A 14,793-nucleotide genomic window follows, 5' to 3' on the forward strand; every position below is an offset into this window, starting at 1 on the left:
GGTGGAACTAGGTCCTAACTCGAGAGCAGGGACATCCCTCTTTATCTTCAAGGAGCTCTTGAGAGATAACCTCCTCTCCAAGAAACATATATGACAGCTTTTTGCGCACTTGAATAGATGTTGACGTTCCTCATTGTTGGTAACTTTGGAAGGTGAGAGTGAGGAAAAAAGGTTCTCTAAATAAGTTATGGTATCGACAAATGAGCTCTCAGTACTAGAGCTATAAAAGTTAAGTCATTTCTGAAAATTCAAAAACAAACAAAAAAGCTTTAACTAAATTGAATAAATAATTCTATTGGCTTTTTGGGGTTTTTTCTCACTTCATGTTGTAAGGCAGATTGTGTTTTAATTATTGTTAATGCAAAATAACTGTTAGGTGTAGTGTCAGATGAGTGTAGCTGACTTGAAAATAAACAAACAAACAAAAAAAACTCCCTCTGAAATGTGTTGAAGTATCTTGAACTAGTATGAAAACACTTCATTTTACACAAGGACCTCAAAAATACTTCACTTACTGTTGACTTATCATGCACAAAGGCTCTGCAATAAAACAGAGGTACGGCAACATGTAGAGATTTACAGGCTACATTAGTAGTGGGGAGAATTCATGGCACTGCAATCTTAGTTATTCAATCAATATTTATTGCTGAAAATGAAGTAACTCGATATGTATATTAATTGCAATCCCTGCTGGGAACGGACTGACTGTCTGCAGCAACAGTCAAGTCAGTCAAGTTCTGTGCACAAAGCAGATGCCAATAAAAAAAAAAAAAAACATCAGAAAGCAGTTTATTAATCACATACAGCCTGTCTGCTCTATGGATGCATAATTGTGGCCACTGCCTGCCGGCTCCCTTTAGCAAGGACTCTGAGCACAATTAAAACAACACATTTCATGGCTACAGAATGTTATTCAGGCTGAATTTTGTCTTCATATATAGATCTATATAGATCTATAGATCTATATAGATATAAAAAACAAACTGGTTTATGATGGTGTAGGACAGCAGAGTGATGAGAGGGGACCACAGCTCTACTATGTAAATACCATGACTCAAGACAGCTCACACTGTGTCTGCTCTATGCAGTCACAAACAGCAAGAATTAATTCTCAGCTAGTCTTATTTTGAAAACATTCATATATGTGCATGGGCTTCTTGATTATAGACATTGCTGATGGGGTGGGGACTCAGCGGCACGCTTGACAATCGGAGCCAGACCAACAACTTGCTACAGTCCAGTTCTCTGGTCTGAGGGTAGACTCATCCTTCAGTCTGAAAAGTCATATCGAGTCAGGTCACAAGTATAGACCAGCCATGGGGAACAAGCTCCTCCTCGTGTGTGTGCTTAAGGCAATCTGTTGATTCTGTCTGTCACTGTGCTGCATCATTTCTCTGAGCACATTAAATTACTGAGGAAACAGTAGTTAACATAATGTACAGAAATGTCCTCAACAAGAAAAATACAATCATTAGCTGAATAGAAAAGGCAGCCATTAGGTTCGGTTGCTCTAAAACATGTTCACACTTTCTCTTGTTCATGTGTTCAAAGCTACATTAAAAAAAACAAACAAACAAACATTAAATGAAAGAAAGAGAACTCAATTCAGATCAAATGCAGGATTGAGTGTCAAAGAAATTTCAATAGTGCGTAATGTGACATGTATGGCAGAGCGTAACATCACAGTCCCAGATAAAGGTTCATTCCCTTTTGACACATTAACAGTCCTGCTGATAATAGTAGTGTACAGGAGGAAGACAAAACAAGAAAGTTGCATATCTTTTAAAAACTTATTGAGAGAAACAAACAAACTGCTGATACATTGCTAGTTTTTTTGTTAGCCTCTGTTCTTGTTTACGATTCATTCATTCATGCATTCATCTTCTATCACCTATTCGTTTCATGGGGGGTGCTGGAGCCAATCCCAGCTCACACTGGGTGAGGGCGGAGTACACCCTGGACAGGTCACCAGTCCATCACAGGGCCAACACACAGAGACAGACAGAGACCAACAACCACTCACACTCAGACCTACGGACAATTTAGAGTCAATTAACCTAAATGTCTTTTGACAGTGGCAGGAAACCAATGCAAGCACGGAGCGAACATGCAAACTGCACAGAAATCGAACCTGCCACTTTCTTGTTGTGGGGCAACAGCATGCCGCTGTGCTGCCCGTTTGCAAGGTCATTTCTATATTTTAATAGCTGGTGATGCATGATGACATCACCTCTGTACAAGCCAATCAGAACGAATCTGTAATGACTGGTTTTAAAATCTGTTTGAAACATAAGGCTTATATATGCAAATGACATATTGCTGTTTACTACTCATTTAGAATAGTATTACAAAAATTTAAATGAATTAGAAAAAAAATCCTTGATATATGATTTAAATACTATATTTCATAGTCTTAGTGTGAAAAAGTAGTCGTATTACTGTCACTTGCACTAGTTATGCAGTGAAAAGATCTCCCTTTGTGAATGTTTTAAACATGAGTTCGACCCACAGAAGAGTCCCTTACTGAAGAGTAGCTCTTGTCATTGCACTTTAAAGGTACTGTAGTGCAAATCATACAAATGCCACTCTTCTCTTCATCTTTGGTCCCGTTCATCCGACGTAGGAAACTTGAGTTTATAGCAGGGAGAGTTAACCTTTACCCTCTTAGCTAAAGTAGAGCGTGATGACCCAAACTGGTCCCTTCTGTCCACAACAAGGCCATAAAAGCACTTAAAGACCTCAAAATGTTGCATAAAACCAGATATATATTTAAAAAAAAAAAAAAAAAAAAACATGCAAAATGATATCCTCTGAAATGCCATCAATCCATCCAGGAAGCCGTCATCGGCACATGCGCGCTTTTACTTTTGATGGAATGTTTGCTTCTTATTAGGAAGCACTTAAGCAGGATATGACAATGATGCACGGGAGTTTTCCACCTGCGTAGCTCCCCTGTTCACAAAGCAGGAGCCTCAGTATGCAGGAAGGGCCTTAGCGAGGGTAAGTTAGCCAGGAAGTTTGAGGTGGAAGTGCTGATGGTAGTTGAGACTAAAGTGAGACCGGGCTGGGGGGGGGTCAAGCATTTGGCTCCCCCATGGAGGTAGAGCCGTTGGCTTTGCTCTTACTCTTACGGTTGAGCATGCGGCTGAGTGTGGCCGTCCGGCTGGCCCGCTCCACTGCAGCTGGGGACTCGAGGTACACCAGGTCATTGTGGGACTGGCTCATCCCTGGATCCTTGCGCTGGTGACGCCGCCGGAAGAAGCGTTTCGCACTCTTCTGCAGGAAGCTGCCTGTATCAGCAAAGCAGAGGACAACACACGAGATACTGTAAGACAAGGATAAGGTCAAGCTGACATCACTGAAGGTACAACTAAAGATAAAGAATTTGTCTGTACTCTGAAGTGGCAGCAGTTTGAAGACACCTAAAGCAGCAGTGGCACAGAACTTTATGTTAGATGGAAAATGTTATTACTGCTGATAATATTTGGTAGGGATGGGACATTGGCAAAAATAGTACATTATTCATTCCCCCTTGGACTCCAGCTCTGGACACTAGGACTCTGATATGTGAAACAATGTTTAATCAGCAGCTAACATGTTCTGGACTGTACCAGAGAGCAGCCACATAGTCCAACCTGGCTGCACGATTTCATTTCACCATGTAAAGAGTTTTAGGTTTCCTTTGTGTTGGTGGACAAGTTTGATATACACCAAGTGGACAAAAACTAATTAATTAGAGTGAAGCGCTATCCATGTCCTACTTTAATGAGAAAATCCTACACCAAAGACTGTACTATATACCATGCATCAAATAACCTTCATTGGCAGTGCCACATAAGAAGCTGTCAGATCTATACTGATATTGTACCTAAGTGCCAAATCATGTCTAAAGTCCTTAATGAGCATCATGCTACCACTGAATATTTCAAAATGTCTACAGTACTTTGTCTACAATCAGTGGTTCACAAACTGAGGTTCAAGTCTGTCTGCAGCATGAAGGACAGATCCACTGCTGAGGGTTATGGGTGGTGAGGAGAAAATAAGGAGTGAAGATAGGGGGCTAGGGAGGTTTAAGACCCGCTGGTCTTCACCGTGCAGCCACAGAGCAAATCTAAAAGTTCTAATGTATGAATGAGCCTGACATGTTGTCTACTCTACTGCTAGAAGACACTACACATACTAGAGAACCAGAGGAACTCATGAAGAAACTTACTCATCTGGACATAAAGTGTGCTTAGCACTGCTCTCCTCTAAGATGACAGTGTTGATAGATCAAAAAGATAGTTGTCACATTAAGAGAGACACAAAAGAGAGACAAAAAGCAGATGCCATCACTGAGAAGCAACAACTGGCCATAACAACACATTTTACTGTACAGAATAATACTCCTATAAAGACCAGCATTGCCACCCCCTGAGACTTCTCACCTCTGCTCTTCTTGCAGTTCACCTCAGACACACACATGGATAATGAGGAATGGTCTAGATCCTCTCCTTCCTGGGTCTCCCAGTCTTCCGGAGGCCGGCCTATTCCAATCGGGCCTTCCTGGGGCTCTGATGTCTCTGGAGGGCTGCTGGTCCCTGATGCAATTGCAGTGGTCATATCCTGAGTAGAGCTGCCCTCTGACATTGAGGCATCCATTGCTGCAGCGTAGCCTGCCATCAGGGCCAGCTCATCGTCCTGAGACAAGGGTGTCTGGAAGCACAATTTTATAGCCAATATCTATTGAAGTGATGTTTCCTTTTTGCAAATAACCAATTTGCTTTGGCAGCTCTGAGAAGCAGTTCCTCCACTACAGTTTTAAGGATAGACGAAGTTTCCTGCTGCTGATGAGACATGTCTGTTTCATGACCAGTGATGATAAGACACAACAGCCAGACATGTTACCTCACTTATTTAAAATGTTGAATATTCTATAAATGAAACTGTTCTCAAGTGAAATCCTAAAAGTTAAACAGCATAATATACCAGGAATGAGTTCCTGAGATCTGGTACATGAGCTCATCCTTACTTTGGCAATGCCAGAGATGATGATGGTGCTCTTTTTCACTGGGGACTTGAGCTTCTGCTTGGCAGACTGGTGCAGTTGTCTGATGGCGGCTTCGGCCACTGGGTCTGTGCCATTGAGCATCAGCAGTTCAGTGTCAGAAGAGGATAAGGCCTTGCTTACTGTTGCCCCCATCATAGACGCCTGCTCTGACACACGCCGCTCAGACAGTTTGGGCTTGTTGGCCACAACTTTCTGGACAGAATCTGAGGAAACAAGATATTTTCATCATCCGGTTTGTAAAAATATGGTTTTTTACCATATTTTATGTGTACTCAAATTTGATGGCTTTAAAATAAAGTTGAGGGACCAAAGTCAGGAGTTCTCTGTACAAAATCACTATATCCAGCAGATGCCGTGCTATTTTACAGAGCGACTGAAAACGTAAGACTTTTTGATGGGATAAAGTGGAAGAAGAATAATAACAAAAAATGTGTTGGACGGAACACTGTTACCACCCAGAGAGACATGCTGCTAAGTTGGCTAAAAATGGCCAGCAGTTAGATTATCTCAATACAAACATGTTAAGATATTTACTGTAGATCAAACAGATGTCACTGACATTTATTCCTTTGTATTCAAAGGACAAACAAGATTTCCGATGCTGACTGGTACTAATGATATTCATATATCACCAGCCAATAACGGGCTTGTGACTACATAGATGTAGTGTGTTTTGGTGTCCGTATGAATGAAAACCTGAGGCGACAGAATCTCTCTGCAGTAAGTAAGGCAGCAGAAGTGCATCAACGTGTACATATATAACATACAACAACATATAACAGTGAGTCAAAATGTTTCAGCACTCATGAGTTGTACCTAAATTAAGTCCAAGTGGAGGAGGTCGGCCTGGCTTGCTCTTCACCGCAGTGATGGTGGTGACAACTGTGCCACAGGGCATGACTGTACGGTCCATCTCCACCCTCTTACTGGAGGCTGGGGTTGGAGGGTGCCAAGATCTCACCTCACTGGGCTCCAGGTAGGTAAACTGAGAAGTCCAATTACCCACAGTTAATGTTCTGACATAATGTTGATGCATTAAAAGACTTGAATTAGATCTGTTGATACTAGAGACAAAAGTGTGATAGTATGTCCGTGCTGGGATGATGGTCTTACGTCAGTAGTAAGTGATCCAGTCACCATGTCTTTGGTCATGAGTGCAAATGTTTGCTGTCCTTTGGGTTGCTTCTTCACAAGATCAAAAGGCACCGAAACCTGACCTAGTAATGACCCTGACACAGAAAACACACTTCAGCCTGGTGCTATATGTGACAGTCACTGCTCATAGACAAAATGTCTACTTGTCAAAAGGACAGTAATTTCCTGTTTGTTTGGGTTTTTTTTGTTCTTTTTTTTTTTTTACCCTCTTGAGGTTGTCCATCACCCATCAACTGAATATTGAGCTCTTTTGACCGTCCATTCAATTCACTGGTCAGATAGAAAAATATAGATTATTGAGGGAAAAGAGATATTATATACATGAACTGTAGATAAACAAAGACAGTGGCCATTTGTCAGCTCCACCTAAAACTTACAAAATAAATGGCTGGTCCCAGGCAGGATTGGTTGTGTTCTTCAAAACAGAGGTATTATACTTCTGTGGAGGATCATCCAACTGCAGTACACATACAGGATTGATGCTGCCTACAGACAAAACAGAAAACATTGGCATCACTGAGTGTCTCACTGACAGCCGATCAATTAAAGTTGCTGTGGGAAGAATAAAATGTACTGTGGTCACTTCCACTGCTTGGTTGTCATGGAGAGAGGGGAGTTCAGCCCACATTATATGATTAATTATGTATACAATAGAGAAGAGCTCTTCCTGTGACTAAGTATGAGAAGCCCATTAGGTAGGGTAGCCCATTCCAAATTGAGCTATTAACTACAAGCAAGGCTCCAATACTGTGAAAGTTCTGCCTCATGATAAATACAACACCAACAACTTATAAAACAGGAAATATCTACAGTGAAGATAAATATAACTGTTCTTCACTCAGAGGAAGGAAATTGGCGATGAAGTGTAACATACAATCTTATACTTGAGCACAGCTCTGTCACCATGCAGGGTGTGCTGCACTGGTGTGTGTTCATTATTAATATGCTCAGTGACCACCTCTGACAGCCATTTGAGACACACCTCTACTCAGCTCTCAATGAGACAGAGGGTATGCTGGCAAAAAAAAAAAAAACACAAAACAAAACGAGAGTCAGACCGAACACTTCTGACAGTTCCCAATATGGCGACACTAATATGAGGAAGAAATATGATTAACCCAATGCTGAGTAGTAAAACATGAAAGTCAAGAAAGAACTGGAACTTGTTGTGACAGTCTCAATGCTAACAAGCTGTCCATCCAATTCGACTTTCTTTACATACTGGATTGTCATGTCAATTAAATAAAAGCTCAACACTTTGAAAAATATCTGCTGAGAGTTGATGAGGAGGATCAATAAGAAACCAAAGGCCAAAAAAAAAAAAAAAACAAGTAGGGACCCTATGTGTCAGAGATCTGAAAATCTGCTAAATCTGAATTACTCAACTTCTAAGGTATGTGGGACCTTGCGCTTCTTCTCAGGTTACTGAGAAGAGTCTCTGGAAAAGCAATGGATGGATGATAAATGGCTGTTAAAAAATAAAATCTATCGTCCTCTTCAGTCAGTCAATACTGACCTCAACAATACAACATGTTGTTGGCACTGATCAATAACCCTGACGCCACCATCAAATCATTGTCTACTACTGTCAACTACTTTTTCTGCACACTGTACTTTAACTTTATTGCGAGAAACATTTGCATTTTTTTTTTTTAACTTATAACAATGAATGAAGTACATCTTTGATGTAGTCGAGTTGTGATCTTACAGGTTAGCGTTAGGTGACCTCTAAATTGGTTTGATAGGCTGAAAGTGCAAACTCATGCCAAAATAGTTACAGTTCTTCAGGACTAATAACAAGGGAGACAAAGATCCAACCTGCAGCATCATCCTCTTGATTGAGAGTCACCCGGATGTTTTTCACCAGCAGTTTCCAGTCGTGTGCACGAGGTGGTTTTGGGGGTGAAGCCACTTTGTTTTGGGTTTCCTGTGGGATGAACCATATCAAGTGAATATTTCTATATACAACTGAGATAGTGCTGTAACACATCACAAGGAAGATCAAAGGCCTTGGGAAACTAAACATAACATAACATACAAACAAAATTTTTTCTGCTTGATTTTAGAAATTCCCAGCCATCATAGCTGCCACCAACAAATTAAGAATTTGAATAAGGAGGAGTGTAATTTCTATATTCACTGTGAAATAGACAATATTGCAACAGCTGGGGAGAAATATATGGAAAACAAGCCGGTTAAAAGAATGAGCTCTTGTCTGTGATTTGCATTGGAATTCATTATAACATGCATCAGATGTAGACAGAAAGTCTTACTGATCTAGTACTGATTTAGACCTCATTTGTTGATCAAGATCCAACCTGGGGTCTGATCTGTCTAACCCTAACCCTAACCCATTTCATTTGTTTCTGGTTTCTAAAACTGACAATTAACCAGGTTCTCTTGATTTCAGACAGAAACTTTTTAGTGCAGATAATATGTAGTTGTGATCTGAGGCTTAGTGAGAGAATTGATCTTATCTTTTAGTCCACTTAAAACCTGGTTTTTATGTAAAACAAAATGTGTTATACGTTTTGCAGTGCTGTTAATTCTAACAGAATTTGAACTACAGTTTATGAATATGTGATGATCAAACCACAAAACACATGATATCATGTGATCGCTATGCAAAGTCCACATCAGTAAAATGTTTTACTAAATGCATGTCAGCATAATGAACTCTGAAAGATTTACTCTTCAGATTCAAGGGCAGGGGTTGTGTTAGGTCACCTTGATTAATTAGCTGAATCTGTTAACTTTTGTAACATTTGGAGTGACCCAGTGGCAGTGTGTCATAACTGTGATTCAAATCCAACCATTGCCATGTGAGGAAGATGGGTTAGGGTTAGACTGGTGTACACACACACAGACACATACCTGACGCATGACGTGCTTATGGGGCAGCTCCTAAGGTGTCATGCATCAGGTATGACTCCTCCACTCACCTTGACCTCTGAGGCCTGAGCGGCTCTGCAGCTCAGCAGCAAAGAAGGGCGTGTTGCACATAACAGCTGCTTCAGCTGCTCCTTTATGGCTGCCACACTGGAAGTGTTAGCGTTGTTCTGACAGTGAAAGATGATCACACACATTATCTTTCCCACAATATACAGAATGCATCTCACTTGCAGCCATCAGTAGAGTACTCTCACACCACGAAGGATCTGGGTTCTAACCCTGGACCCTTTCTGTGTGGCATTTGCATGCTCTCTCTGAACTGCATGGCTTCCTCCCACAGTCAAAAGACATGCATATTTTGGTTAACTGGTGACTCTGGACTGCCTGTAGGATAAGCTGGTACAGATAATGAAGAGAATTCAGAATCTTAGAAAGGTTGCTTTTAAAAGCATATTGTTTTTTTTTTTTGTTTGTTTGTTTTTTTTTACCAGCAGTGTTGCTGATTGACATACTACAAGAGTGCCTGAGGACATTTCATTATCAAAATGGTGACTCTTGACTCCAATCAACTTCTTTACACAATTTAACACAACAATTATCACAGACCCATGTCAGCCAGTGACATATGTGCGCTTTCCTCTGTTTTGGTGTATCAATAGGCAGCAGATTAATTTAATTTATTCATTTATGGATATCAAATTACCTGGGTGGAAATGGGCATCACCTTCAGCTCCTCTGCCTCCAGGTGAGACACTCCCCAGCTCACCTTGACCTCATCTTCCACTTCTTGCATCTGCAGATCAAGCTGAGGAACAAAGAGGACACGATGATGTCAAACATCATTCAATGCACCTTAATGTCACTAGAAGTTAGTCTAAAGTCATATCAAGATTACAAAATGAAACTGATGCTCCGGATATAAAGCAAGTTATTAACATGATGAATTTAACAATGGGGCTTGAGGTAAGGAAACTAGATGACATGCTTATTGTAATGATCATGACGATCTATGACTCATGCAGCTTTTTGTATGTTCCTCACTGTAGCCTTTTGGTTCCTAAATTTTAAATAAATAACAGTCTGTGGTTATGGCCAAATTGTTTGATGAGTCAATGTCCAAATAACACATTATTGTCTCACACTGACATCATAAATAGATATTTCTTCTAAATTCTTAAAAACAAATACTGTCAATGACAGTCAAGTGTGGTGTGATGCCAGAGAGGTCATCGGGAAATTATTTTGACAGGAGTTGCCATTTGGAATTGGTGTTATTAGTTGGTCAGAATCTAGAACATCTTTAAATACATGAAAAAAGTTCCTTTACTTTTCTTATTCTTTTTCTGTAATCCTGTTCTGTGTGATAAATTAGAATCATCAAACTTATTGCAATGGTCAAGCAGTATTGCCTTCAGAATGAAAGTGGGCTCGCTCTTCATCAACATTTGTGCAGGCCTCCAGTTCGGCAATGTATAAAGTGCAACAAAAGTAATGCTGGCTCTAAGACAAATAATGTTTGACAGCCTAGTGAACAGAGAGAGGGTCCCATCTAAGGCCAATACCTGTCCCACACATCAACACCTAACTCATCTGAGAGAACATGAGAGAAAATCATGGAAGAGATGCCCCAGCATGCCCGGATTCCAGACAACTACCTCTGTGATGTCAAACAAAGGCTTCATCAGATAGTAATAAGATTTAGATGTATCTGCAAGAAAATATCAGATCCTGAATAAAATAAAGAGGGTACTGCTGTACTTGTGCATTTATGGACATTAAAAGGATGAGATCCTCTGTTGTGTAGACAGTCAGTAGATAAGTAAATGCAGTATTTGCTCGTAAAAGAGGAATACTGCATTAACATGACACATGTCAGATGTGCGTCTCTAAACATATCCAATAGTTCATGTGGTGCAGTAGTATGTTAAAGGACAAAGTACGTTTAGCAGCACACCATGGCTGACCGGGTGTCTTTTATGTAAAAATACTGTCAATGTCCAGGGTTTCTGTTCCACATGTCTCTATGCTCATAATGTTGGCAGCCAGGAGCATTCTAGCTTGGATCTCTGTCAAAGGCTGACAAATGTTCCAGTTGATGTAAGGAGACATTTAAAAAGGCTTTCTGACTTTTCCAGATCAAGCTGAAACAGTGAGAGTGAAAAAACAAAAACAACAACAAAAAAAACAAACAAGAACAAGAGCCTTCTTTTATGTTACTGCAACAACAACTGATCCATGACCAAAACAAAAAACGCCTCAACTCTAATCCTCACTTAAGCTTTGTAGCCTGTCACTCTGGTTGTATTTATGGCACAATCAGCTCAAGAAGGATGACAAGCACCTTATTGGTTTAAAAATAAACTTAATACAATTGGGTTCACTTGTATAGCTGCCGGTATCCATACACATGTGAAGATTTAACACTGAACCTAAGAACGGGTTAAAGGCTTCCCATTGCTTAATGCTATGCACCCATTGCATATTCTGACACACCAGCTACATCCAAGCCTGAAGAGGGAGGAATGGTAATGTAGTCGAGAGCTTAAGTATTTCACTGAGTAGCTGAGGTAACTCAGGTTGAAGATGACAAATCAAATGAATCACTGTAATACCCAGGTAACAGCAAGTAGTCATTAGGAATTTTTTTTCATCATTTCAGTACAGCATCACTCACGAGAAGGCTGACAAATGTGAACGTCGACAAAGTGGGTCAGCGTTATTGCGAATGGGCCTGACAGTGATTTTAATGAGGGACACTTGCCGAACACAGAGAAATACCACAATCATTTTATCTTATTCTGCTGCCAACAGTTCCATTGCTGGGCAGATCATGTTTCGTTAAAATCCCCTGTTAAAGTAAATTGCAATTCCTGCCAACCCAGTTCTTTCATTGCCTCAGTATTTAACAGATAGCTCACAATTGAACAAAATGCTCATGTGGTTTCAATAGATACCTGAGGACCAAGGAGGAGGAACATTTACCTGCAGCTCCAATGGGGCTATACAGACGGAGTATTTGCATGGATCAGCTGTAGCTGTTGACGTTGCACCAAGAGAGAACTGGAGCTTCTCCCCAACCACACTGCAGCAAGTGGCCTGTTGGGAAGGAAAAAAATGAGACATTAGTATAATCTAAATCTACTGAGTATATAATAGCCGAAGCAGTGACAACATTTGCGTGGAACTCATACATAGTTTCAATGTCAACTATGTCAACTGAAAAATAACTCAAATCGCAGCACTTTGCAGATTAGTGCAAATTCTTTCCTGCATATCAGTACATATATGAAAGAAACCATAAACCTTCGCTGACAATACTCATGCTACTAGAATCTTTCACAAGACACAATTTACACACAGGGTGAAATAAAACAAGGGCCATCAAAAGTCAGTGTTTACAACATCATTCATTGAACTTTCTCCAAAAACACAGCATTTAATGATGAGTTCACACTTTGTGAAATACAGGATAACACCTGCATGAGCTTGAGTCTGAACACCACACAGTGGTTCCCTTACTTGAAAGACATTTATTCATTGCAGTCATTCTGATTTCAGGTAGGAGTGAATGTCTTTCTCCAGTTTGGTATTAAATTCCTGAAATGGCAAACTGACGCATAAACATAGGTGCTGGTTCATTCTTGTCTACTTGCTCCTCCTTAGTGCTGAGCTTGACAGATATATAAGCTTCTTAAAGTGCACACGTACACACACAGCATGTGGGTAAAAATAAGCCTCTGTTCATTAAATTCTCCACATTCACCAGCAGTACACCTGGTATTTTAGTCCATATCATGATGATCACAAAGAAAGAGCTGAGTTTGCATTGGGAGCTCAGCAGGGCCCACCAGGCCAGTAGCACAGAAAGCAGTTTGTCCCTTTGTGACCTTTGTAAAATGAAAGCATGCTGTGGCAGTAGCAGTTTGCTCAACACACATTCTACAGCAGGTTTGAACAAAACCTCTATGACATTTATTTGTAGACTTTTGAGGAAAAGTATTGATTAATTGTGTTCTCTGATATTAATAATGTTCATATGGAAGACAGAAGAATGCTTGGATGAATTAGCTAAAATCTTATTGTATGGAAAAATCTGTGCTGAAGTTGCAGACCTGAGGGCATTGTTCTTATCTATGAAGACAGTTATGCAGCACTGGTAATAGAGTAGCTCCCTCTAAAATGAATTAGGCCAGGAGAGATTGATTTGAAGTAGAGTATTTGTTAATAAACTAACCAAAATAAGCAAACATGAAATCTAGCATCTGCTATTTTTGAATAGTAAACTTCTAGTAACTAGTAAACTCTCAAGAAACAACACGACTTAAACAAATTTAACTATGACTTAGTATACCTGATTCCTTGCAGACTTTTGAAAGCTAGAGACACGGCTGACCGTGAGATCTGACGCCTTAAGATCATCCTCTTCAAATGTCAACAGAATGGCACCCTGGTAAGGAAAAAGACAGACTTTAAAAACACGAAAGACTGACTATACAACTCACAGAACAGGAGCATTAGGTGCTTGGCAGCATCAAGACATACGTTTTAGTTTTAATATTATAATAGAGAGGGAAAAAAAAAAACACAACCCAAGGGTGATTGAAGAGGGTGCACATTTCAGCAAGTGCAAAGTGAAAATACCAATGTGTCCTTGAGATTTGAAATGACAGGGGATGGGTGTGGTGGTTTTGCCCAGCACATCCTAGGACATGCTCTGTCTTTAGCCACCTCTGACGGCACAGAGTAGAGTCGTTGCCTGGTGGTCATGAGACTCACCCCACGCTTCCTTGACTCTTCGTTCAGAGCCCTGCACCAAGATCCTCTCCACTGACTCTTCCAGCTCCTCAGTGACAGCGCCCATTCCAGCAGAGCGGCAGCTTCCTCCTTCGCCGCATTGTCCTCTGCTGCTCTCTGCTTCTTTCCTACACCCCTTTGTTGAAAATACTGTATGAAATACACTATCAAGGTAACGAGGGATGCGATGAACAGTGTGACCATGCATAGCCACTGCGGATCCTCCAAACCAAAATATGAACTGGCACTTTGCAAGTCGGACATTCTTTGGGAATGAAAACGATGATCGCAGCTTAACACACCTCCGCTGAAAAATGTCCTGACAGCTTCATAGTGTTTCTTTGGCCAGGGACTGGCAAAGTCAACGAAGGCAATCTCCCGAAACTGATAACTGCATGGACCTCAGCCCACAAAACAAACTGTGCATATTGTTATCCATGTCGCCGGACTCCATGGAAGCTTTTAAACGCCATATGGAGGCCCAGAGCAAACCAAAGCTGTCTGTAAATCCCTAGACCATGGTCAAAATAAACTAAATATAGTTTCTGGGCTCAAATAAAGCTGGAGGGCAGACCGGTGCCCTCCTCTCATTGAAAATGGTTGTTAGCTTAGTGGGCTAATCTTTGCCACGGTTCGCTTCATTAGCCATTCTTTGTTAGGCGCAGAGCCGCTTAAGTTCTCCGGAAAATAACTTATATCAGAAGTCCGTGGCTGAACTTCACCAAACGGTATCCAGATACTGAAAACGAGTCCCGCGAAGACAGCCCGAAGGACAGCAGAGCCGCCGCTGCCGCTGGACTCGGTCTGACTGCTCGAAGTTGCCGAGTGGAAACGGATATGTGGCACAAACTGTAAATCCCAGAATGCACCGTGACAAACGCGCGAGTTTGTTTTTGTCTTGA

At 40.9% G+C, this 14,793-nt stretch overlaps 1 protein-coding gene across 1 annotated transcript; it reads right to left on the minus strand.

Moving 5' to 3' along the window:
* Positions 1–501: 501 nt before the first annotated feature.
* c2cd2 (C2 calcium dependent domain containing 2) lies at positions 502–14,714 on the minus strand. Its single transcript, XM_029520150.1, has 13 exons — positions 13,874–14,714; positions 13,449–13,544; positions 12,080–12,193; positions 9,801–9,902; positions 9,148–9,264; positions 8,024–8,132; positions 6,583–6,691; positions 6,411–6,475; positions 6,164–6,279; positions 5,867–6,035; positions 5,012–5,253; positions 4,428–4,695; positions 502–3,290 (listed from the first exon to the last, which is right to left on the minus strand). The coding sequence occupies exons 1-13, from the start codon at positions 14,153–14,155 to the stop codon at positions 3,076–3,078; spliced, it is 2,004 nt and encodes a 667-aa protein (XP_029376010.1). The 5' UTR covers positions 14,156–14,714; the 3' UTR covers positions 502–3,075.
* Positions 14,715–14,793: the final 79 nt, after the last annotated feature.

Source organism: Echeneis naucrates, chromosome 14 (assembly GCF_900963305.1).
Source record: "Echeneis naucrates chromosome 14, fEcheNa1.1, whole genome shotgun sequence".
NCBI lineage: Eukaryota > Metazoa > Chordata > Actinopteri > Carangiformes > Echeneidae > Echeneis > Echeneis naucrates.

Coding starts and splice junctions, on each gene's coding strand:
- c2cd2 (XM_029520150.1), bottom strand. CDS start 14,155: ATGTCCGACTTGCAAAGTGCCAGTTCATATTTTGGTTTGGAGGATCCG. Junction 8,133..9,147: donor CTCAGGCCTCAGAGGTCAAG/GTGAGTGGAGGA, acceptor TTCATCCCACAG/GAAACCCAAAACAAAGTGGC. Junction 4,696..5,011: donor TCATCTCTGGCATTGCCAAA/GTAAGGATGAGC, acceptor TTGTGCTTCCAG/ACACCCTTGTCTCAGGACGA.